The 26,309-nt window shown below is 40.7% G+C and overlaps 2 protein-coding genes across 5 annotated transcripts in view; one reads left to right on the forward strand and one right to left on the reverse strand.

The window, feature by feature from the left end:
• GOLIM4 (golgi integral membrane protein 4) overlaps window positions 1–20,733 on the reverse strand; it is an 80,921-nt gene extending 60,188 nt beyond the window's left edge. For 3 of the 4 annotated variants that reach the window (XM_040480687.1, XM_040480685.1, XM_040480684.1), the window contains exon 1: window positions 20,186–20,733. In XM_040480687.1, coding sequence (XP_040336621.1) covers window positions 20,186–20,372 — 187 coding nt within the window. In that variant the 5' untranslated portion in view covers window positions 20,373–20,733. The remainder of the gene's footprint in view (window positions 1–20,185) is intronic. The other variant, XM_040480683.1, reaches the window with a different exon arrangement.
• On the forward strand, window positions 20,485–22,119 carry LOC121034215 (translation initiation factor IF-2-like). The gene is made up of 3 exons (XM_040481132.1): window positions 20,485–20,527; window positions 20,626–21,354; window positions 21,537–22,119. Exons 1-3 carry the CDS (start codon window positions 20,485–20,487, stop codon window positions 21,584–21,586), a joined length of 822 nt encoding a protein of 273 aa, XP_040337066.1. The 3' UTR covers window positions 21,587–22,119.
• The last annotated feature ends 4,190 nt before the right edge of the window (window positions 22,120–26,309 follow it).

Consider the following 26,309-nt stretch of genomic DNA (forward strand, 5'->3'; position numbering starts at 1 on the left):
TAAGTAACAAAACAGAGATGAGGAATACGGAAAATAAAGCCAGATTTTCCTTCCACATCAACGTATTTGCAAAGGTACAAAGTTAACGACGAGAAGCATTTTTTTAAGTTAGAGAATACTTACACTAGTAACCTGCAGAGTATTCTCTGGTTTCATAGAGCTTTAGCAGTTCACTACCTAGGGCTTAACAAGAATCTACATGTTCCTACTCTGAAATTTTCTGAGCAGGCACTGTTCACAAAAAGTACATAAATAAACTTGTCAGAAAAAAAAAAACCAACCCTGCCTCTTCTTACCGCTTCTTCCATTATGTGCACAAGAAGTATGTCAGGACGACTCATAGGAAATATCCATTTCAAAATCAAAGCCATATTTGTGTACCTAGGGACCAGCCTTCAGCTTCCTCTTTTTTTAGTACAGAATTCTGATATTCTTAAGCTGAGACATGAAGAATCAAGCTGTAGAAAGTAAAAATCTCAACAAATTGGGGGTACCTGGGTGGCTCAGCTGGTTAAGCGTCCGACTCTTGATTTTAGCTCAGGTCATCATCTCATGGGTCATGGGTTCCAGCCCCATGTCAGGCTCTGCACTGACAGCGTGGAGCCTGCTTAGAATTCTTTCTCTCTGTCCCTCCCCTCACTCATACTCTCTCTCTCTCTCTTTAAATAAATACTAATTGCATAACTTTTTCACTTAATTTTTTTTACCAAAGAATCTCAGTGAATATGCAATAAAATTTTCTAATAAGTATTACATATGTTCATGATATGTGTACAAAAAAAATTAAAATGCCCAATCCTATTAACGAGTCCATGTTCTAAATTGCTTTTTTTTTTTAAATTTTTTTTTCAACGTTTATTTATTTTTGGGACAGAGAGAGACAGAGCATGAACGGGGGAGGGGCAGAGAGAGAGGGAGACACAGAATCGGAAACAGGCTCCAGGCTCTGAGCCATCAGCCCAGAGCCTGACGCGGGGCTCGAACTCCCAGACCGCGAGATCATGACCTGGTTGAAGTCGGACGCTTAACCGACTGCGCCACCCAGGCGCCCCTAAATTGCTTTTTTTAACCCACATAAATTAGTATATAAAAGTAATTCTCTGTTTTATCATATCTGCTTTTTGCTGCTAACATCCTTGTATTAAATGTTGAAATGCTTTCGTAGAGAAGTTCTACTTACTCTATGTCAGTGAAATAGCAGAATCATAAAAATCCAATAGAAAAGGCTTTAACTTTACTGGATAGTTCATTTACATTCTGTCTCTTGATGGCAGGCGGCACCTGTATAATCAAATTTATATCCCTCAAGAAAGCCTGTGGACAGTAGGTGCTTCAGGAAAAGTTTGTTGCATAAGAGAACATATTTACCTACTGCATTTTGTTTAGGATTTATGCTAAGTGCTCATTTGTTATAAACTTAAACGCTTTTCCAGGAAATACAAAAATATCACTAAAATTATGTGATTTCATGTTAATCTTTTAAAACGTCTACATCAAATCACTGCAAAATGATTCTTCAAACAAAAGCAGCTTTCTTCCTTTATCTCACATTGTACCAATTTTGAAATTGACTGATGGGGTAGATGGAGTCATTATTCTAAATCCCTCACCCCTTACTCCCCCACTATATCCACACTTTGCCATGCATGTACTGCTTACTGCTGAGGGCAGAGTATTCTTCTGCACTCTAACCTACTAAAGTTGGGACTGGTCATGTGACTTGTTTGGCCAATGAGAAGTGGACAAAAATGACAGCTTGGCAGCTCCAAGCCCAGGCTCTAAGTGGCACTGTATGTCAACACCTACCTTCTTGTGCTCTTGTAAATCCACTGAGAGGGAAACCTCCAGGTAGATGCAATCCTTTTAGCAGCAGGTTGTGGAAAGGAGGCATTCAGAGTCTCCTTGAAACTCACCAAAAACCTGTTGCCCAGATCTAGGCTCAGGCAAGTCAGGCCCAGCCAAGCCCAGTCTGCAATGACAGAACCACAGCCAAACTGCAGAACTTGAACGTGACTATGTTTGTTGTAAGCCACTGAGATTTTGAAATTGATACAAAACAAAAAGTAGTATATTGACTCTGTATCTTTAGATGGCTACTCATGTAACATTAGCTGCATCAAACCACACCTTCTTGATTTACTTACCCTAAACTACTCGTCATTTGCTATGGCTATCTTCCATTTTGGAAAAAAAAAAATCAGATCATTTTAATACAGGATTTTTTTTAAGAAAAAAGGTTGTCATAAACAGACATTTGCTCTGTAACTGAAGTGTAATTTCTACAATAAACTATAATATACTGAATAAACTATATTTTAAGAAATCCAAGTTATAATTTTGTAACCTCAGATGCTTCTATAATTTACCAGTCCTCCAAGTGAACCAAACATAAAGCACCTGAATGTCTGATATACTCTAGAATCTTTTTCTCTGTTTTGTTTTGCTTTGTTGAGAAGTTTCTGAATAGCTTCCCATCAAAAACTCGCAGATGTGAACTAACCAGTGTTTAGAGGAGAAGCCAGTATGAATTAGCAACAATCTTGAAAGAGGTTTTAAGGGCGCCTGGGTGGCGCAGTTGGTTAGGCATCCAACTTCAGCTCAGGTCATGAACTTGCAGTTTATGAGTTCGAGCCCCAAGTTGGGCTCTGTGCCGAAAAACGTTTTAATACATGCAATTTTATTACTTTTGAGTACTAGTATTTTCAGGGTCGGTCTGAAAGTAGATGGGAATCACCTGTTAATGTCTTGGGTTAGGAGGATATTTTTTCATGTTCCTGATTCAAAAATCTGTTGTTTGAAAAAGTGGGGTAGATTTTGTTTATGGATTTTATTTTTATTTGAGAGAGACAGAGAGCAAGCGGGGGAGGGGCAGAGAGAGAGAAGGAGACAGAAAGAATCCCAAGCCGTCAGCGCAGAGTCCAATGCAAGGCTTGAACTCAGGATTTGAGAGTTCATGACCTGAGCCGAAGTCAAGAGTCCGACCTTAACCGCCCAAGCCACCCAGGTACCCCATGTTTACAGACATTTTATTAGTTAATTATTTCTGTCATAATCTCAATGAAGATAAAGTACAACCTAACACAAGTTCAGTTATCACAAGTCATAAAAGTAGTACTGATGAGATTTTCATGGATCAATTTCACGAATGTCATTGTCTTTTCTGCCGCTTATATATATTAAAGCAAAGCTGTACTGTGAAAACTGTATTAAGTTGATAAGTAGGAATTGCTACAGATGATTCTTATTTTCATTACTGTTCACTTAAGCTAGCATCTCAGAATTTAAAAATCACAAAATTTTAGCTCAGAAGGAATCGTAAGACTAGTTCAACTACCCACCACTTATCTGAGTTAACTCCATAACACTTCCCCAAAGTGCTGTTGTACTTTATACCTTTCCAGAGCAAGGCGGTGTTTCCAAACTAGCAGGATTGCCAATATGTTTCAGGAAATTAATTTAGTGAAAGGCAGTAATTGAACCTGTTGTAGTTTCTGCTTTAAAATAAATTACTTAAAAAATGGAAAAAGAATGGATCAAATGAGCATGAATGGTGGTTAACCTGGTAACAAATAAGCCAGTTCCTATCCAGGCAGTCCCATGGACAGCTTATACTTGTCTGAACAATGATACCAATGCTTGTGTCCTGAACTTTAAGGTATAGTTATTTTTACTTTGGGTTCTATTTTAAAATTTTTACTGATAATAAACCAGTGCTTGTAGACAGAATGCATAGGAATATTAAATTAGCATTAGTAGAGGGGCAATAATAATGATGCTGCAAATGCATTCAAAATAGTCCTTAATTGGGATTATCTTACTCAAAACAGTCATTGAGCACATCAAGGAGCTGCTAGCCCTAAAAACGGTAAAAGAACCAGAACATTCATAGCAGCAGCAACTGATATTACCCAAATGTCCATCAACAGAAGAATAAATAAATTTGAATGGCATACTAACAGAAATGAATAATCTGTAACTACATGTAACGGCGTGGAGGAATCTCAAAACAATATTAAACAAAAGAAGCCGGACACGAGTATATGTGAGTATATATTGTTTGATTTCCCTTATATATACAATAAAGAGGAAGTTAATCCAGTTTTTATCCACAGGGGATCAGGGGCAGTCAGTGACTTGAAGGGGCTCCAGGTAACTTTGGGCTGCTGGTATTGTTATGTGTTTTGATTCGGTTGCTGGCTACACAGACATGTTTGTGAAAGTTCATGAAGCTGGAGACTTACAATTTGTGAACTTTTATGTATGTATGTAAGTTACAATTCACAGTTCAACAACTAAAATGTCAAATAAAGAGGCGTTAGATTCCACTGAGCTATTTGCTAATATTTTATCTACAAAGTCTTTCTTTCTATGTCAAATATAAGAACTCGATACAAGTCTATAAGTAATTCTAACTTTAGAGTTATAATACGTAACTAATTTTAGACTACATTTTAATATACATCTGTGCCTAAATCAAATACAATGTTGTTTTCAATGTATTAAAAATTATTTTCTTACACAAATAATTCAGAGAATATTAAGTGGTCAGTGTCACTGAGAAAAAAAATTTAAGTCTTTATATATCATGAATATTAATTTTGTTATCTTTAAAGTTACCTTTATTATAAAATTGCTGATAATATACAGAGCTAAGTTTCTTTTACATAAAATCACTTCTGTATCATGTACCATGTACAAATTAGGAAAATTCCCATAGGAGTTTGTGAGATTGTATGTTATTATAGAAAAAGTTTTGAGAATTAGAAGAAAAATTGGACACTACTTTAGTAATGGAGAAAAAACATGGTTAGAACCATTGATATCTGCTGACAAATTCCAGACCTGCCCACCAGTAAGCTGTGTGAGCTCTGTCAGATCAGCACTGTCCAACAGAAACACACTGTGAATCACATGTGTAATTTTTGAATTTCTAGTAGCCACATTTTAAAAAGAAGTATATGTGCACTGAAATACACCAATAATACCTAATGTACACAGCGCTTCGTTGAAATGTAGTGCCACCAAAACAATGAAGTCACGTTCTACAGAAAAAATATTTCACCGTGCTTTAGTCTTAACTTCTAAAATTTAAATTAAAGTTTAAAATTCAGTTCCTCAGTCACAGCAGCTGCGTTTTAATGCTTCTGCCACACACGACCCACTGGTGGCTACCATATTGGACAGCGCCATTGTCAGGTCGTTCCATGTCTCGGAGGCTCACTTTCTTTGCTGATAAACTAAACAAGTTATTATTTGAGATACAGAATTCCCAGTGGAATTTTTGCCAACTGAAGCCCACATGCCCCAATCAAAATGTGGGCCATTCACCATGCAGGAATGCAGACCTGTGTGAAGGGATCTTTGGACTTCTTAAACAAAGTAAGAAACCTGGATATTTGCAAAAAAAACATCTTTCTTTTTCCATGGTAGACAACTCCTGTGAAATTTTTCAGAGCACTGTGTGGGCCAAACCAAAACACGGCCACATGCTACTCTTTGCAACCTGGGTTCTATAAACATTCTTTCTTGCTCTACCGATCTATGATTTATTTAGGAGTGATTTGACTTCTACATCTGGAAGCTAAAAAGCACAGCTGGAGAGTCATTTGAGTGGTGAGATTCAAACCCCTGCCCCCGCACCCCCCTCTTCCCCCCACCGTGAGGTCAAGGTGAAGCTACAGATGCTATCAGGAGGTGACAGCCTCTGGTGAAAGCAGAATCCCCAGTGTGAGCTTAAGCTCAGTCTACACCCCAGGATGCGGAAGAGTCTAAAAAAGAATTATCCTAAGGTAAGGGTCAGCCTAAGACCCTAATTTTGGATCAATGACAATGTGCCAGAGATAGAAAGGGTAACGTAGACAAGTATATCACATATCACTCTTATTGCCCTGGGTGGGACCCAGTCTCTATGAAGCCTGCTTGGATCCTCCAGGGTATGTAAGGTCCAAAAACAAAAAAGGTAACGCGCCAAAGACAACGGAGAAAGCTGCAGGGGTGAAGCAGGAAGCAGCGGCTTGAGCAGCTATCAGTACCTTCTGTGGACAAGAAGATGGGGAGAGGTGGGGAGTGGTGAAGCTGGAATTTATCCTGTCAGTTCAGATTAACAATGAACACTAGAGGTCATGTCACCCTCAGGCAGCACCAGATGATCTAGGAACACCTAAGCCTAGGCTCAAGGGATAGGAATGGTTGCTTATCATTCAGAGGAACCTGTAGGACAAGTAGTTAATCAGCACTAATGAAAGCTCTTGCATACAGAACAAAAATACTTCTCAGATTCCAAGTCTCTGGAGATGGAACAGACCTCTGGGGGGCCAGATGAAGTGGCATCATAAGTTATTTAGTAACATCTGCTAACATGACCTCACGGGCCTCCAATCAACAGTGTCTACCTCCTCAGATCTCTGTCCCCAGTTTTGTCCTTAGAAACCCTCACTTGCAAGCAATCTGCGAGTTCCAAACTTCTGTCTGGGCATTAGCTCCCCATTCTCCTGAGTGATGCCACACCAGTAAAGAGCCTATCTTCCTTCACTGCAAAAGCCCAGTGTCAGTTTGTACTGGCTTGCCATGCATCAGTTGGACAAACTCTCATTGTTTCCGTTACGGTGGTAGGTCGACTCCAAGGAGACTAGTTCTCATGTCCAGGTGAGTCATCATCTGGGAATATTCTGAACTTTTTGGCAGCATCTAAAAAGGATAGAGTTCCCTCTAAGGAGGTAAAGTCAGAAACTGTTTTGTGAATATTGTTAGAATCTCATTTCAATTCCAGGGTGAGGGAACCTTGGAAACCGAGGATAACTAAAAGCCCTGAATTAGGATTCAAACAATTTGAGCATTAACCCCAAGCGTGTCATCGTCATGCTGTGTGACTTCTGTTTCCTCACATTTAAAATGGTAATAACATAGAATATTGCTTTTCTCTATATCATTGGTTCCTCCAGGACCAAATGGTATCATGAATATAAAGTAATTTGGAAAGTATAAATTTCTCATGTAATTGCAAGGCATTTTTTATTATTTACTAAGTAATTACTAGTGAATTCTAGGAATGCAATTTTTTAAAAAAAATTTTTTTTTCAACGTTTATTTATTTTTGGGACAGAGAGAGACAGAGCATGAACGGGGGAGGGGCAGAGAGAGAGAGGGAGACACAGAATCGGAAACAGGCTCCAGGCTCCAAGCCATCAGCCCAGAGCCTGACGCGGGGCTCGAACTCCCGGACCGCGAGATCGTGACCTGGCCGAAGTCGGACGCTCAACCAACTGCGCCACCCAGGCGCCCCAGGAATGCAATTTATTAAATACCATTTAAATCCCTAATAAGGAATCTCAAATTTGAGAGGGGTGGAGTGGGTTAGGGCTTTAGGGAAATAGCAGTGAGCACTGACCACCCCATTACAAATTCAGCCATTTTCCAGAGGATTCATCGGGTAGGACCAAGGGAGCTCAAATTCCAAGATGGACTTGAAAGGACCTCAGAAGAAGGAATTTGCCCTAAAGCTGTGGTTCTTAACCTTTTTTAGGTCACTGATGCTTTGAGGATCTGATAAAAGCTATGGCTTCTGTCTTAGAAAAAGGCACATATACAGAATGGACATATATTTTCAGAAAGTTCCTGGACCCCCATGGATCCCATATTGCAAATGCCACCCTTAAAGAGAGGGTCACAGATGAGACACAAAATATGGCCTTAGGAATGAGTTGTTGCTGGGTAGGAGGCAGTTGTGAAAACAGCTGGAGGCCTACAATAAAACAAAACAGTCTTTCTTTAAAGGCTCAGCCTGTACTCCAAGTATTGCTACTATGGGATCCTTCGATGAAGACTTCTTGGGGTTTAAATAGGGAGTCTGACATGCACACACAAAAGCATCATTGTAGCTAACTAGGTTAGTAGCTACTGCTTCCTTGGACAGTCTCACAGCAGAGTGCACCCTCTAGCTTAATCTAAATGGATGTTAATCAACCAACGGAGCAAAAGATATATGAAAAAAACAAAACAAAACAATATGAAACCCTAAGAACCACACTGCACATGTTAGTACTACATCGTAGAATATGTAGTGAATTTTTCACACTTTGGTCTTTGGAACATAGAACAAAGACCACATATCATGAGGACTTAACAGTATGCATGTGAATATCACAAAGGAAAAGAAGTCCACGGCAACCCAGAATTGACAGTGGGTATCATGGCAGCAATCTAGTACCCACATTGATAGCAATGGGGCAGGAAGAGTCATGGATTCCACAGAAAGTCAACAGCAACTTTTCACTGGCAAGAAAGAACTGTCCTTGATTCTTGAATGGAACATGGCTTCATATTTTAACAAGACATTCTCTACTCACTTCCTAATCCAATCTCTTAGAGAATATAACGGAAGGCAAATGGAAACTAGAAATATTTATCTTGTATTTCTAATAGCTAAAATATGTTAAGAAGGGTGAGGTCATACTATGAATTTTGGAATGATTGTTCAGGAAACATTATTTAACGACATTTTCATAAAATGCTACAGTCTATTGTTATTTTTTTAATATTACGGAAGAATAATCTTATATTACAATCTTTACACTTGACTTCCAAAGTAGAGACCAACAAACGAGTTGAAATCACTAATCATGCAGTTAATGTTCTTTCTTTAAATCAAACGTATTTATCTTTCTAAGACCATAAAACTCACTCCTCAAAAATTTATCTTCTGATTACCAAGTAACAAGGTTTTCGTCAAAGACTGCAGTCTATAAAAGCAGAAGGAACAATCAGAAGTAAAAATATATGAACAAACACACTGCACTGCCTTCCTACGTACCTGCCAAAGAAATACAGTCAATTGTAGGAGTGAAAACATTACACATATTGTCAATGGATTTTGAAACTCCTCAAGGACATGAGCCTTCCACTCTGCGATTTCCCTCAGCAGCTTACTAGCTGGGTTTACATTTCAGAGAGTCACCTGCAACTCTTTTAATTTCAATCATCACAGGTCAAATAGTTTAAACACGAGAGTTTCTCTCCACAGTGCCATGATTTCATTTTTAAAAAAAATTTTTTTTTCAACGTTTATTTATTTTTGGAACAGAGAGAGACAGAGCATGAACGGGGGAGGGGCAGAGAGAGAGGGAGACACAGAATCGGAAACAGGCTCCAGGCTCCGAGCCATCAGCCCAGAGCCCGACGCGGGGCTCGAACTCACGGACCGCGAGATCGTGACCTGGCTGAAGTCGGACGCTTAACCGACTGCGCCACCCAGGCGCCCCCACAGTGCCATGATTTCAAATGCCACTTCCTGCTAATATACTTCAAATTAAATAATAAATCACATTTAAATACGTAGTAATGCATTTTTACAAAAGTATTATGTCGGATAATCCAAGAAAGTAATTCAGAGCAGTGCCTGCTACATAGCAAGTGCTCAGTGACTTTTCGTTTATGATGAATTGGTAATGATACTGCCAACAATGACAACAATGACATTCTCACCTGGTAGGCAGCTGCTTAAGGGGACCCTAATGACCCCCACTTTCTGTTATTCATGCCTTCACAAGCCCCTTCCCTTGCACATGGACTGAACTTAGTGATTCAAGTCTAATGAACAGAACATGGCAGAAGTGATGGGTTCACTTTCAAGGTTGAGGTTATTAAAATATTTTCACTTTCATCTTAGGTTCTTGCACATTCTTTAGTTCTCCCTTGGATCTCTTGCCCTGGGGGAAACCAGCTTTCATTTTTTTTTTTTTTTTTTAAGTTCCACAGTGGAACTGCAGAAAGTCCTATGGAAAGGCCCACATGAGCAAGATTAAAAGCGGATCTTCTGAGGCCTGCCAATGATCACATTAGTGAATTCTGAAGCAGATCCTTCAACCCCAGTTAATTTCTGAGATGACTACAACCCTGGTCAGCAGCTTTACTGCAACATCATGAGATATCTTTAAAAAAATCATCCAGCTAAGCCCAGATTCCTTTCCTATAGTAACTGTGAGATAACATTTTTTGTTCTAAGCCAATTCAGTTTGAGGATAATTTGCTATGCAATAGGATAACCGATACAGATTTTGGAGGTAGGGTACTGCAATAACAAAAATCTGAAAGGTGGGAACAGCTTCAGAACTGTGTGATGGGACTTAAGAGCATGAGTCAACATGTAAAGTGCTTTAAAAATACTATTCACAGAATTTTGGACTTTGAAGAGATTGCTAGGAAGGGTGTAAATAAAAATGAGAAAATTTTCTTGGAAATTGTAAATTATGTAGTGGTGGAAGGTGTAACAATACCCACACTTATATATAGTTACATGACCTGTATGTGGTCACTTGTAGTTGTATGAGAAATTAAAAATGTGCCACACAAACTGGGTAATTTAGCTGTGGAGATTTCCCAGCAAAGTGCTGGAGATGCTACCTGGTTTCTTCTTAAACTGGGAGATGATAAATTGAGGGAAGGACCACTAAACCAAAAGAAGGCTTTGAAAATTGATGGTTTTCAAACCACTTGATGGTTTTGAAAATTCTCAGCATCTCTGGACAGCAAACAATACTAACACTAAGAAACAGCTCCCACACAAAGATTAATTCCAAGGAACTGCCAGGGAAAAAAAATGGTCTAAAGATGAGACAGAGAGGCACCTGAGTGGCTCAGCTGGTTAAGCATCTGACTTCAGCTCAGGTCATGATCTCAAGGTTCGTGAGTTCAAACCCCACATCAAGCTTTGTGCTGATAGTGCAGAGCCTACTTCGGATCCTCTGCCTCTGACAGATCCTCTCTCTCTGCCCCTCCCCTACTCACACACTCTCTCAAAAATAAACATTTAAAAAATAAAAATAAAATAAAGATGAGACAGAGAGTGTGGCTTCAGAAATTCCTGTTAAGACCTTGGAAATGTAGCCTCCTAATGAGCTTTTCAGTTGTACCACAGGGTCTCTTAAAAGCTTAAGACCGTGACTCAGCGATCCTTTCAGCAGGCCTTTGGAAAGTTAAAGGGCACTGCCTATCCTTTGTCTCAGCAGAAGCCCAAGGTAAGGAAAGATTTATCTCTAAGAAATACGGGGGTATGATCTTTGTCTAACTGAGTAAACCCTAACGAGTTTCAAAGGGGACTGACAAAAGCTTTAAGAGGATTTTATCAGCAGAAACTCTGCCATTTTAGAATGAAAGGAACAGACTGTGCTAAATGAAAAACCACCATAAATCCCCCAAATCCTACCGGCAGGAAGCAGGCTGAGAAAACAACTGCAAGGCTTCTGGGTGGCTCAGCTGGTTGAGTGTCCAATTTCGGCTCAGGTCATGATCTCACTTGTTAGTGAATTCAACACCCACATCGGGCTCGCTGCTGTCAGCTCAGAGCCCACTTCGGATCCTCTGTTCCCCTTTCTCTCAGCCACTCCCCCACTTGTGGTCTCTCTCAAAAATACACATTAAAAACAAAAACAAAAACTTCAGCGGCAAAACACGTGCCACCTTTCATAAGAAGGGAAAGACGACTCAGAGAGGGGAGCCAATAGCCCAAGGAGTAGAATGAAGAGCCATGGAGAATTATCCCCAACTCTGGAAACTTCATCAAGAAACTTCTGCTTAGCAGGATTTCAGAACTGCTATGGACCAGTGACTCTTACCTACCACAAATCTTATTCTTTTTTGACCAAGAACATGCAGGTATCTTATGCCTGCATCATTGCTGTATGTTGGTTGTGTTGAGGTCAGATATCCTGACTCCATAGTTTCACAGATCTACAGATGACGAGGAACTATATTTGAGGAACTATACCTGAGGAGCCCCACTCACACCCAGGTCAAACATAGATGACTTCTGGATTTAGAGCTGATGCTCACCTATATAGTGAAGACCATTTATTTTTCATCTTTTAATGAAAATGATGCCTGACATCAGTGCAAATTAACATGTTTTATAGCATCAAACTTTTAAAAAGGATATGAAATCCTTTTAAGAATTCATGTGTTAATAGATTGAGAGATTAATAGATTATAGATTTAATCTCACTGATGTAAAACTAAATAAATGCTAACCAAATACAGAAGCAACAGCTATCCAATTTTAATCTGTTTAGAATATTTATTTCATAGCATCATAGCTGGTGTTGAGACCATACAATGTCAAAGCTCTCTTAAATATCTTGATTTACACATTTTTGTTGTTGTTTATAACAAAGTTCCACTTAAAGAAGGGATTTAAATGGCATGTGAAATGGGAAATGAAATGTTCAGCTCTCCTAAAATGATTATATATTTTTCTTAAACTCACTCTCAACAGAAACAGTGTCATTCAAATGTTCCATAATGCCTTATCCTTCAGAATGACAGCCTGTTTTTTACTTTTCTATTCACAGTCTATCATATTGTGACATTTTATATATGAAAAACAGTTAAGGCATTATTTTTAAAAATGTCATACTATTTTTAAAGAGCAATTTATTTCATGCCCACATCCCTCCAGGCTATTAGTGAGGTTAATTAGCAAAAGCCAATATAACTGGCATGTCCTCTGGATAGGCACCCACTGGCCAATAAAAACAAAGAACACAAATATGCCATTCAGAAATACATAGCATTGTTTAAAAATAGCAACGCCCATTTCTGCTGGAACTGAGAAGAGTGTGCTGGTCTCCAGTGACAGGAGAGCACGGTAGGGGAATGCTATGTTGTACTGGAAGTCAGAACACAGGACACGTGGGCTTAGCTTGAGATACATGATAAATGATTCACCTGCTTCAAGACTGTTTTCTTAACTGTAAAATTCAATGTTTGTATCTGAGTCAATCGGTTAATGCAGTCCTGAACTACAGACACTCAGGTACTCAAACATGACTTCTTACTTTAGTATGCAAAACCTGTATAGGCACTTTGGGTTGACAAATTTCACATTTTCCCCTAAAACAAACTTACTAAAAAAAAAAAATACACTACTACCTTGTAAATGAAAAATATGATTTACATGGCATTAATGGACAGTGACTGTAAAATTTAAACATAATAATATGAAAAAACAATTATTAGATTCTAGCTATCAAACTGTTGGTTGTCCTAGTCTGTTCTCTTTGAGAAAAACAAATGGGTAACTATATCCATGAGAGAGATTCTAGCATGAAACTGAGAGTTTCTATTTGACTTGTCAAGAAAACACTGAAAGCAAATTCAAAAGAATCTGAGGTCTTTATTATATGATTCAACATTATTTAAAAAATTTTTTTTTCTTTTCAACGTTTTTATTTATTTTTGGGACAGAGAGAGACAGAGCATGAACGGGGGAGGGGCAGAGAGAGAGGGAGACACAGAATCGGAAACAGGCTCCAGGCTCCCAGCCATCAGCCCAGAGCCTGACGCGGGGCTCGAACTCACGGACTGTGAGATCGTGACCTGGCTGAAGTCGGATTTTTAACCGACTGTGCCACCCAGGCGCCCCTGATTCAACATTATTTAATGCAGCATCTGGATACTACCTAAGATCAACTCCAAATCAACCAAAATTCCTTTCTGTAACAGCAGCAAATGTCCTACACTCTGGAAATGCTGCATCAAATAATCACACTGGTATTTCTGATTCTAAATTTTATCTTGACTCTTCATGTGACAACCCACCTAACCTACTTTCTCAAAACCATTAATATTGTCATGAGAAACACTAAAATAATTTTGAGGGCAATGGAGTACTGTGGAAAGAACATGGCTGGGAAGTTGCATTAGGCTTCAAAGCTCAGTTTCATTAGATTTGACCTTGACACTAACAAGTTAACTAACCCCTTGAGCCTCAGATTGCTCACTTACATTAAAGTGCTCATGTCACTGTTAAATAAGAAAATGCATGTAACGTGCTTAGCACAGCACCTGAACAGGTAGACATTCCACAGATGTTATGTATTTTTAAAAATTTTAATTTCTTCAAATAAATTTTCAAAATTCTATCAAAATAAATTCACTTTATTTTTAAGGGTTTTTTTAAGTTTGTTTATTTATTTATTTATTGAGAGAGCGAGAGAGAGAGAGAGAGAGAGAGAGCAAGCAAGCGGGAGAGGGGCACATAGAGGGAGAGAGGGAGAATCCTAGACAGGCTCCACGCTGTCAGCACAGAGCTCGATGCAGGGCTCAAACTCACAGATTGTGAGATCACAACCTGAGCTAAAACCAAGAGTCAGATGACAACTGACTGAGCTATCCAGGCGCCCCAAAATAAATTCACTTTAAATAACAGTGCTCAAAAGGAAGATACAGTTTGCCACTTTTCTCTTCCAGTAAAGTTGTATTACATATAACTTTGACTTCCAAAGCTACAAAAGTCACAAAGCACTGACTGGCAAAAGTAGCAAAAAACATTCTGTCCTCAATGATAAAATAAAAACACTTACTTGTCAAAATGAAAAACAACAATTCTTAGTTGTTACCATGTAAAGCATACTCAGGTCTTTTCTTCCCCACCCCCCGCCAAAAAAAAAAAAAAAAAGTACAGTAGAAAATACAGAGTGAGACTATCTTAAGTCAAGTAAAAGTTTCAGCCAAGTTGGGCAAATAGCTCTGACAAAAGCCACATTTAGGCCATAACTAATAACGCTATTACCTGCTGGATGTAAACACTGAGCAAAATAAAAAGCAGCTCAATGCTAATCCGGCAACAGTAGTCCCGGCCCCCTAATAAATACAATAGTAATGTGCTCCAGGATCCCTGCTAGTCATTTCAGATGTATTATTTATAATCTACACAAGTGTGCAAGTTAGACATTGTTATTCCCAATTAAACATGACGAAACTGAAGCCCAGAGGCGTCACTTGCTTGTTCAAGTGAACACCAGAGTTGTATTCAAACAGCACCTGATGCCAAAACCAATCGCCCTTCACTAGTCCCTCTTTCTTTCTTTTTAGGACATAAACATGTGAGCAAGAATATTCCTCAATGCTTTGAAAAGTCATAAACTGATAGCACTCCCCTTTCTTCTCTCTGCCTTCTTCTAGTTTCTCTCAAACCCACTGCACGTCGATTCCCCAACTCCAAGTCACTGATTCCTTAGGTCTCTGAAACCTGTCTTGTGTTCCAGCCCTAGAAGTAACCGTCCTTGGTATGACAGGAGAGAATAAAGAAGTCAGGGAAGACTTCCAATCTATATGGGACTTAAACTAAAGGCTCACAAATAATGAGAAATTGTCTTATATAGTCAACCAATATGGACATGTTCCAATTTGCAGGGATGACTAAGGCAGACACAAAGTGTAGACTCATACAATACAAATTTATGCAAATCATATACATATATAACAGAATGCTTAATTGAAATAGATTTTCAAAAAGTATCTAAAAGCTTTCATCTTTTATTCAGGGAATGCATTTTTTTTTAATGTTTATTTATTTTGAGAGTGAGCAGGGGAAGGGCTGAAAGAGAGGGAGAGAGAAAATTCCAAGCAGGCGCCTCAATGTCAGCACAGAGCCCAACACTGAGCTCGAACTCATGAACTGTGAGATCAGGACCTGAGCCAAAATCAAGAGGTGGATGTTTAACCGACTGAGTCACCTAGGTGCCCCATCAGGGAATGCATTTTAAGGCAGGATTTTACATACACATAAAAACTACTGAACTTAAAGAGTATTTCATTCTGCTCTATTTTTTTAAATGAAAATGTTCATTTAATAAACAGCATCTCGTTGATGTTTATGAGACCCAACTTAGCACTTAAAAATGAGTATGCCTAACTACACACAACCCACACTTGTGGGTCTAAATTATTGAGTTCTGGGAACCACTCAATAATTGTTGGTTAAAAAAAAAAAAAAGATAGCAAGACTTGAAACCCAAGTGCTGTGACTCCTCAACCTGTATCTACCAGACTTCACTGCCCACCACATAATAAGCACACTCGTAAGCAGACAGGAAACACCACAAAGGTGTAGACCTACTATCTTCTGAGTGCCAGGCACTAGGCACTGGAGATGGAATAATAAATAAAGACTGGGCCTGAGCTGAAGAAGACTTTTATTCTTTTTTAAGCAGATTCAGGGTAGGCTGAAAACAAAGAAGTTACCAGTTCCAATGTGATCTGTTCACGCTCAGGCTAGCAAGCCATCCTGTGTTAAGAGAACACAATGCAAGAAACAACTAACTTGAATAAAAATATGAGCCTTAGAAGCACCACATTTTTATTTTAAATAGTTGTGATATACTCATCTGGAACAGGAGAACAGGAAACATTATATAAACCTTTTCTTGATGATTTCCTGCCATCACTGCAATAATGTAACACAGTGTTTCGGGAATGAGGGCTATTTGTCCCTATTTTTAAAAAAGTTAAATAGTTCTATCTCTGTCCCAGATCCTATTGCACAAGGTTATGGCCTACCACTAGGAGTTACACCTTCTTCTTATCTGATATGACACAGAAGGGAGTTAATCAGTAACCCTACTTTAATTTCCTAAGTTTAAATTGTCAGTGAAGGTCCCTTCTCCAGAGGAAAGTACTTGGATTTATGTTCGTTTACCGGTTTCCTTTGATGTCCAGTCAGGTACAATAAAAGGAGGTAGTTAATTATAAAAACAGATTTTGCCAATTTGAACACTTTTACCCATGACAAACCTGGAGAGGAGAAATGAAATATCCTACCTCAAACAGGGACCATGATGATAATAACAGATCATCTTTAATGAGCAGTACCTACTATGTGCCAAGTATGTCCTAGGAGCTTAACAGGATCCATTACTTCATCCTCACATTATCCCGATGAAGTAGGTCATTCTAATCTCCACTGCATAAGAAAAATGAGGGCCATGTTCACACAGAAAGTTGCAGGGTTAGTATCTGAATCACACGCTCTGGGTAAAAGCAACAACAACAAAACCCTCAGGTGTCTTTATGGCCAGAAAAGTAAAGTAATGTGTGATACAGCTCAGTTTTAAGATTATAGGGATGTGGAGGCACCTGGGTGGCTCAGTCCGTTGAGCGTCCCACTTCGGCTCAAGTCATGATCTCACGGTGTATCTGCACTGGGCTCTGCACTGTTAAGTGTAGAGCCTGCTTGGGATTCTCTCTCTCCCTCCCTCTCTGCTTCTCCCCCATTCAGCCTCACAGGTACTCATGCTTTCTCTCTCTCAAAGATAAATAAACTTAAAAAAAAAAAAAAAAGATAATAGGGCTGTGGTTCCCAACCCTGGCTGCATATTGTAATCACCTGGGGAGAACGACATAGGGGTTTCACTCCCACAGACTGTGGTTTAGTTGGTCTGAGAGCTGCCCACGTGATTCTAATGGGCAGTCAGAGCTAAGAACCACTGTGTATGGACACGGAGAATGGTGCATGGCCCACCTGAAAGCAGTTTTTTTTTTTTTAAATGTAAGAGGTTAAGTAAACATTGTGCTGGTCAAAGGTTGTTAACTGCTGCCTCTGCCACCAATATGTAACCTCTGCCCCACTGCTCAAGGTAATTGATGTGTGGTGTAAGTGGGAGATAGATAAGCAAATAGATACATAGGCCGGCAGACTTGGACATTTGTTTTTACCGGAGAGGAGGTAGCCTAGTCTTGGAACTTTCCCCAGGTCGCCCCTCACCATCTCCTATTTAAGGAACTGGTCTACTACAAAATGTACTGAGTTAGACATAACCTACTTTCAAAATAATCTCTGGAGTACAACCCATTCTTAAACTGAAGATGACCTAAATATGCTCACTTAACAAATGTATACCTTCAGATTATAGGGCCAAACTACTTAAACATTTCAAGAGTCATTTTTTTTTTTTTTTAAAGAGGCCACTCATAATTAACTCTGATCTTAATCCACTCCAGGTCAAGAGATCTCACTTAACTAAACAAGTTCTGAGAATGGAGAGCCTAACGCCCTCAAAACAAATCTATGCAGGTGGTACAACAGAGCGCTGCTGAGTGAAATGTCATTTGTCATTGGGGAAGCAAAAGATGCTAACGTCAGAAAACCTTCATTAAATGACCTGCAGATGTGAAATCCAAAATAAACGCTATAGGAGTCAATCATGTGGCCTGCCTGGGAAATAATGCTTCAGGGATGATCATATTGTAATTGTTCCAGCACCACAATTCAAGAGGAAATGGCAAAAGGGTACATTAAGAAATAGACTTTAAAGCTACTCAAACTAGCTACATTCTTTCATCTCCTACTGCAAAACAAATGTTGTATATTTGAATGGCCTTGTATCACCACTTACCACCACTCTACTCCAAAACTTTCACCAAAAGGCAGCCAATAAAAGGAGAAAAGAAATTGAGATTGATTTTTCAAAACTAACTACTGCAAATACAGGCCATGACTCAGAAATCAGGGCCTCAGTCAATCAGTTCCAGCTTTGGCTGCGAAGGTAAATGCTCTCCTTGGGCTTGGGCGAAATGTTTGGTTACTTAGTTTTGTTTTGTTTTGTTTTGTTTTGTTTCAAAAAGCAGAGACAGGGAAGTGAAGGCCAAGAGGGCAGACAAAAATGCATGGGATTAACTTTCTCACTACTGTTCAGAATAATTTCCTTTGTTGACTGAATAAATATATATTGATCCCCTCATGAGCGTCAGGCACCGTGCAGTGCTGAGGAGGTATTGGTTAACTTGACAGTGTATGTTCACATGGGTCTCCTAAGCTAAGAGACCAAGGTAACAACCTCATAAAATCCACCACACATGCCCCTTCCAGCCACATGTGTGAAAATCCAGTCCTGCCCTTGTAGTATTAGATCATAAATTTCCCCCTTTGTCTAACTGCGCTGAACTTCACAGGAAGCCACTGATGTCTTCTAAGTAAATACATAAATATCCAGAATTCATACACCAACAATAAGTCATGGGTAAATACCAACAAGTTTAAAGAAAAATTTTCTTAGCCCAAGTCTGCACCAAAACAGGTTTTCCTTTTGAGCCAAACCCAGCTCACATATTTTCACTGCCTGTGGCTATGCAGCTTCAGTAAGCTAAAAATAATTCCTTTTCTTCTAAGTTGGGAAGAGAAAATAAGACCAAGCAATCAGCTGCATGTCCTTTTCTCTCGTTTTAATTTTTTTTTTTACTAGAAAACACTCAAAATAGCTGAAGCCACGAAAAGGCATCTGTTTCATATTTATATACACATACACTGACAGAAACATCCATCCAGCTTATATTTTCCCAGTAATACGAAATTAGCTGTATTTGCATCATCAGCAAAGACTGTCAACATTTCACTGCTCACAGCTTTCTACTATTATTTTCTGCTTGGGGAGAGGACTATGTAAGTATCGAAAACTACACACAAGTACAAGTAAAAGCTTTCAAAAAGTATATACAGGATGACTATGCTCTAAGGCCACATCTCGCTTACTTTGCAGTCATGCATCATTTATGTTTCTGAAATTTACATTAAAGTAGATTCTAAAATAGAAGGGTAGAAGCTTTAAATCTTTCTGCAGGTCTTGCTCAAGTTGTGTTTACTGTATCTGATAAACTGAAAAATTCTATTTCTCTCCTTGGACTTCTCAAGGCTAACTGTAAAGTACCACCTCCCACCCCCCCCCCACCCCCAACACACACGCCTACCTATCTCTGTATTAAACTAAAAGTTTCGCAGGAAGACAAACTTTTTCCCTCCAAAACATATCTGGTGGATGGTGAACAGCGGCAGTGTGGACTTTTCCAATACCTCCAACATCTCTAAAGTCACCCTATTAAATTAATAGAAACCACCAGGTTCCATTCTACTGGGCCTTTAGTTGGGCTGCTAGGTCATGGCTAAATTTCCCTTGAAAAAAACAACATGGTTTGAGAAATCACCGCCAAACTCCATCTCTTAGACTACTGACAAGGGCAACTGCAAAGCAAATACCCACAAACCAGGACCGTGCCTCTCCGGGATGGGCTGGCAGACACGGAGGAAGGGCTATTGGTCGGTCTGCCCGGACTCCAGCTGGGCCACTGACAAGGACTGGGGTAAAGCGCTCAGTGTGCGCCGGCCCATCCAACGCCCAGCGGGACCAGCCTCTGAGCGACCAATTTCAAACGCAACCGCCGGAGGAAGCGGGAGGATGGGGATGTCATCTCCCTTGACACTTTGAGGACCCGGGCGGCCCTGCAGGGCTCAACTCTGAGGTCCGTGATGGTCAGCGGTGGCATCCGCAGGGCCAACGTTTCCCCAAAGCCACTTTTCCAGCCGGGGCGGGAGGCGCGGGGCGAAGTTAGCCACCGGCCGCGCGCGTCCCGTTAACCGTACCTTGCAACTGGGCAGAAAGGGACTCCTGGTGCTGCTGGTACTTGAGCGCCACCGCCTCGGCTTTCCGCAGCTGCGTCTGCAGCTCGTAGTAGAGCATCGCGCCGTAGAGAAAGCCGAACACCACGGTCAGCAGCAGCAGCGTCTGGAAAATCCGCTTTTGCTTTCGGGAGCACATCCCGTTTCCCATAGTCCCGCCTGGACCCCGCGCCGCGGCCGCCCCCGCCGCCGCCGTCCCTTCCTCCCCTCTGCGGGAGCGAGCGTCTCAGCAGCGGCCGCCGCAGGAGGTGGCCGGACGCAGCATGAGGAGGAGACGCGAGACACAAAAGCGGGGCCCGAGGGGAAGTGGCGCCCGCTCAGCCCCCGCGCGCCGTGGGGCGCGCAGCCATCGACGCCGCCTGGGCAGCGGCCGCCAAACTTTTGCGAGGCTGGCTCTCCGCGAGTGCCCGGGCCCGGCGAGGGCCCCTCCGCATACTTCCGAGCGGACCGTGCCCGCGCCGGTCCCCAGACGCCGCCTGCCTTTTTTCCTCCTCCCCACTTTTTGGCTCGGCTGCCCCCGGCGGCGCTCGGAGTCCCGCCCCGGCCGCTCCCCGCCCCCTCGCGGCGGCTCCCGCTGCGCGACTTTGTTGCCACCAAAAGGAGGGGGTACGCGCCCAACAAAAGGACGCGGCTCCAGGCGGCGCCTCCGCGCGCGGCCCGCCGGAGTCGGTGGAGGGGCGGGGGCCGGCTGGCCCCTCTGGGTTTGGGGGGACGGCGGGCCGGTGTCACTGACCGGGCTGCCCAACCTCGGCCGCCGCCGCCTCCCACCCAACTTACGTGTCACCCACGGCCCCGCTATTCTGGCCAACGGGATTCCGGGAGGAAGTCCCACTCGGGCTCCCCGCTCATTGGGCCCGTCCGAGCCTCCGCTCCCTCCCTTCGGGGAGGCAGTGCGGGGCTCGATTGGACGCCCGCTTTGTCCGTCCGACCCCGGGGCCGCGCCTTCCCTCCCACCCTGGGGGCCGGCGAGGGGCTCCGTGGGCAGAGCGGCCGCCTGGCGCCGGGGTGCGCCCACGTGGAGTGCGGGTGGGTGGGGAGAGGCCGCAGAGCCAGGGCCCGGGAGGTGGGGTGCGTGGGCGACGTGTCCCGGCTTGCGGCTGGGCGAGGTACGGTGCGCACGTGTGTGAGTGCAGGTGAGAGAGAGAGAGAGAGAGAGAGAGAGAGAGAGAGAGAGAGAGAGTGTGTGTGTGTGTGTGTGTGTGTGTGTGTGTGTGTGTGAACGCACGTGGGGAGAAGAGTACAGTGCATGTTAGGGGGGCAGTGGGTGAAAGCAGCTGCTTACGCTCGACCGAATACCCGTTCTTTCTTTCTCTAGCCAGTGGGCAGATGCGGCAGACACACGGGATAGCTACACCGTCAGCATAATCTGCGTAGCCGGACTGGAGAAGCCTTGCGGATGGACTCTGGCCCCAACCCGGGGGCTAGGGGGAATGCGTGTGTGCCCGCTGATGGCAAGACACGGTCTGGGGGACTCACGTACGCTAACGCGCTACTTACTGCTCAACTGTCCGTGTGGATTGGGGAAATGAGCTTGCCTTTAGCAGAGGGGAAAGAAGTGACCTCATATTTCCCCCCAGCTTCCAAACAGAATAACTTAAAGATAAATCTCAGAGGCTGAAATAAGTATGCATACGTTTCGTCACATGTATTTGTTTGATCGGTGGCAGAAATACATCAGTTACATCGGTAAATTACACTTTAAAGGCCAACAAAGGTTCCCTATGTAAAACAGAGTAAAACAAACTTAACCACAAACCTCTTCAAAAAAGAAATCTAATTCAAAGAGAACACTGCTTTTGTTCTTTCTATGTACTTGAGAGGGAAAAAAATTGAGGTTGATAATTTTGTTTTTGCTCTTGACCTGACTTCTAAGAAAGTAAATTATTTCTCAAATGCCTCAGTAGTGTCATGGAACTTATTTTATACTGCATGATTTTTATGATATTCTAACCAGATTTTAGTTATCACTATCAATAGTAGCCAGTGAGTGCTCAAAATGAAGGTAGATGTGCTTAGCCAAATTAAACGTAAAGACAGTCCCTGGTGCTGAACATTTTCAGGTAGACTCTGAGACTAGAGAATGCTAAAACCATAAAATAAGCCTCAATTACTACCTAGTTAGCCTATGACACTTCTACTACCATGAAAACTAAGTTTGCCTGGCATGTGTTTTTCCCTAATCAACAATAACTTACAATAGAACAATACGTTTTTCAAAAATACTTTCATTTATTATCTCACTTACCACACCCAGATTAAGGGTTAGCCTCACATTTTGGTAAAGAAACCAAAGTTTATTAAAGTGACTGAGAGCTGTCAGAGAAAGTGAAATATCATATGATTACACTCATGTGGAATTTAAGAAACAAAACAGATGAACAAAGGGGAAGGGAAGGAAAAATACGATAAAAACAGAGGGAAGCAAGCCATTAAGAGACTCTTAAATATAGAGAACAAACAGGGTTCCTGGAGAAGGCGTGTCCGGTGGGGGGATTAAGAAGGGCATTAAAAAGGACATTGGTTGGAATGAGCACTGGGTGTTGTAAGTGATGAATCACTGAGTTCTACTCCTGAAACGATACTACACTGTCTGTTAACTAATTTATATTTAAATAAAATTTTAAAATTAAAAACTAAACTGACAGATGGCTGTAGGACCTAGGACATGCAGAGAGTTAGGAGTTCAGCAGAATTAGATCCAGGTTAGAATCCTGCTCTTTTTATCACTTTCTTTTGTAGAAGTCAAGTTCTCATTCTTTTTTTTTTTTTTTAATGTTTATTTATTAATTTTGAGAGAGAGAAAGAGAGCACAAGATGGGGAGAGGGGCAGAAGGAGAGAGAGAATCCCAAGCAGGCTCTGCACTGTCAGCACAGAGCCTGGAGAGGCTCAGTCCCAGGAACCATGAGATCATGACCCGACACTGACCAGAAATCAAGAGTCCCACACTTAACAGACTGAGCCACCCAGTTTCCCCAGTTCTTATTCTCTTTAAACAAGTGATATTAACAAATTGTATTTAGTCCATTAAAATGAGAACCTTGGGGAGCCTGGGTGGCTCAGTCGGTTAAGCATCCAACTTCGACTCAGGTCATGATATTGCGGTCTTGAGTTCGAGCCCCGCGTCGGGCTCTGTGCTGACAGCTCAGAGCCTGGGGCCTGTTTCGTATTCTGTGTCTCCCTCTCTCTCTGACCCTCCCCCGTTCATGCTCTGTCTCTGTCTCAAGAATAAATAAACGTTAAAAAAAAGTAAAAAAAATAAATAAAGAAAATGAGAACCTAGTTTAAAAAGAAAACGATTTAAGGAAGTTTCAAAACTTTGTTCTGTTGTGTAAAATATAGACTTGTTATTTAATCTACCACTGTTTAAATTTCTTCCAGCTTTACTCTTAGAAAATGAGACTGGATAATTCCTGCAACCTTGTTAAAATTCCTTATAACTAAAAAGTCCTTAACATTGTCAGTGTACAGTTTGCTAAATAAACTCTTCCTCCAAAAAACCTACCAAAACTGCTCTGGAGGAAATGACATTTTATAGCAATAATCCTGGCCCATTCTTGAAGAGAAAATTATCCTAAGAAAGAAAGAAAGAAAGAAAGAAAGAAAGAAAGAAAGAAAGAAAAGAAAGAAAGATTGGACAGAGGATTGGAAAATTATTATTCATATATTACACAATATGCAGTATTTAGTTGAATTTCAGACTCTCTGGAAAATTCTTATGCTTCTGGAATACATGATTTCTCATTTTCAACCTCTGATTCTTTTGCATCTGATTCCAGACTCGAAAGGTATTCTTTGCCTAAAGCTGCTGACAGACTCTACAGAATATAATAAATGTAGGCCATAAAACACAACTCAATATTTTAGTCATAAAATTTGAAAGAGAACAAAAATTATTGCCTGAACTTCTCCATTATTTCAAATTCAGAAAGGGTATATGGAAGTACATAAAATCACTAATGGCAGTGTCTTTATAAAATTACTTTTCCAAGGTGAAGTATGCTGCTAGTTTCTTAAAAATATCAGTATAAAGCTTTTGAGAGGCCAACATTGGGGAAGCTATCCAGGACCTATAAATTGAATTTACATAACATTGCCTTTGGGTAGAACTTGTAATAGATGAGCTATTTTTGCTGGTCTTGTGAGGTCTGTTGTCAGTTCTGTTTTATTTTTATTTATCATTTTTAAAATAGTATATGATATTTCTATATGTCATATATTTAACATTTGTAATTTAAAAATTATATATCCTGAGGTATTTCGTCAACTTAATATTTTATTCCTAAGGCAGGAAGTAATTAACTTAAGAGATTCAAAGTCTTGCATTTGAGAAAGGCTAAGGTAACATCTGGGAGCCTTAGCATTCTTTCCAGTGTTACTAAATTAATAAAATTTGTTTATTTTTCAAAATAGGGGAAGGCAAGAAAAATACAGTTGAGGGATACAGCCAGTGTATAATTTGTAAATTTATATGATCAGTCCCAGAGTAACTAGCCTCCATTGTCTGTGAAATTTTTTGATTAAATCTCTTTACTACAAATTGAATTCAGTAGTCTTTTTTTTTAATTGGCAAGAGGCATCAATGCCTAAGAAAAGGTGATGAATGTTAAATAAATTTTTAAACAATTTTTTTTCAACATTTATTTATTTTTGGGACAGAGAGAGAGACAGAGCATGATTGGGGGAGGGGCAGAGAGAGAGGGAGACACAGAACCGGAAACAGGCTCCAGGCTCTGAGCCATCAGCCCAGAGCCTGACGCGGGGCTTGAACTCACGGACTGCGGGACCGCGAGATCGTGACCTGGCTGAAGTCGGACGCTTAACCGACTGCGCCACCCAGGCGCCCCAACAATTTTGTGACTATGTGTGGTGATGGATATTAACCAGAATTATTCTGGTGATCATTTTGCAATAAATATTTATATTGAATCACTATCTCATACACCTGAAACTAATGTGTTATATGTCAATTATATCCATAAAAAACTAAAAATTTAAATGGCGTTTCAGTGTTAATAAATCACAGCTGTAACCTTTTCATGTAAATATTTCTGAAATCAGCTATCCTTTATCATCTATAGGAAACTGCACTCTTCCTTTTTGGCACTTCACCTTTTGCTAGCACCTAATTAAGACGCAGTCTTTCCTATACTTTCTTTTTAAGGGGTAAAGGAAGCCACATTCAAGCTATTCTGTTTTGTTTTGTTTTGTTTTGTTTTGTTTTGTTTTGTTTTGTTTTGTTTTGTTTTGAGGATTCTGTTAGAGATGTTTTGAAACTCCTTTCCATAAAATTTTGCTAATGACCTGTTAGTAATTGTTAGCAGATTAAGAGAGTATGAAGTAAGCCTGTAGCTAAAAGCATGATAAAACAATTGAACCCTAATCAATGGTCTTGGCGCCTTGCTTTGCTCTGTCTCTAAGCTGCCACCTTAGTAGCTTTGAACTATTTAAGGAGTTAGAGGAGAGTGAAGGGGGAAGTCAGCCCTTGTCCATAAAATGATTTTCAATACGAGAAACCTTACTTGTAGCACCAATAATAAATGCCTTTCGAACATGGACTACTTTGATAATGTAGAAAGTTCTTTAGGAGGCCCTCCTTGCCACAAGGTGTGTAGCTAGACTAAAGAAACAAGAAAAATCATTTCAAATGCCGTTAACATCCCTCTAAAACAGGACAATCTAGTATACCATAAACTCTTCCAAATTTTAAGGTAGCACAAGAAATTATTTTGTATTTGTTGCTTAACGTGTATTATAGCTAGCATATTACTTTTAAAAAAAGTTTCATTTCATAGAATGTTAGAAGAAACGGAAAAGGACCATACGTGAGAATCAAGTGAAGCAAATTTCCCAAATCTTCATTGGCTTCTTCAAGAAGCTTTTCACTAGCTGTCTGTCTTTAGTAACCCAGAGACTTCAGACAAACAGACCGTGGGAAGGTCAGTGGCCAATGAAACATGACATTTTTAATGTTCCCCCAAAATGGATAGTTTATTGGATTCCTTTGTATTAAAGACATACTTGGTTTATCCATGACCATCTTACAGAATCAGTATTTAAAATTTAATGTTATATGATAGGTATGTATTT

This window comes from Herpailurus yagouaroundi, unplaced genomic scaffold (genome assembly GCF_014898765.1).
Source record: "Herpailurus yagouaroundi ecotype Mexico unplaced genomic scaffold, PumYag 159, whole genome shotgun sequence".
In the NCBI taxonomy this organism is placed as follows: Eukaryota; Metazoa; Chordata; class Mammalia; order Carnivora; family Felidae; genus Herpailurus; species Herpailurus yagouaroundi.

Excerpts from the sequence above, each read along its gene's own strand:
- LOC121034215 (XM_040481132.1), top strand. The coding sequence starts at position 20,485 with ATGAGGAGGAGACGCGAGACACAAAAGCGGGGCCCGAGGGGAA. Across the intron at positions 20,528-20,625 it reads AAAGCGGGGCCCGAGGGGAA|TGCCCGGGCCCGGCGAGGGC; the intron begins GTGGCGCCCGCT and ends GCTCTCCGCGAG. Across the intron at positions 21,355-21,536 it reads GCGCACGTGTGTGAGTGCAG|CCAGTGGGCAGATGCGGCAG; the intron begins GTGAGAGAGAGA and ends TTCTTTCTCTAG.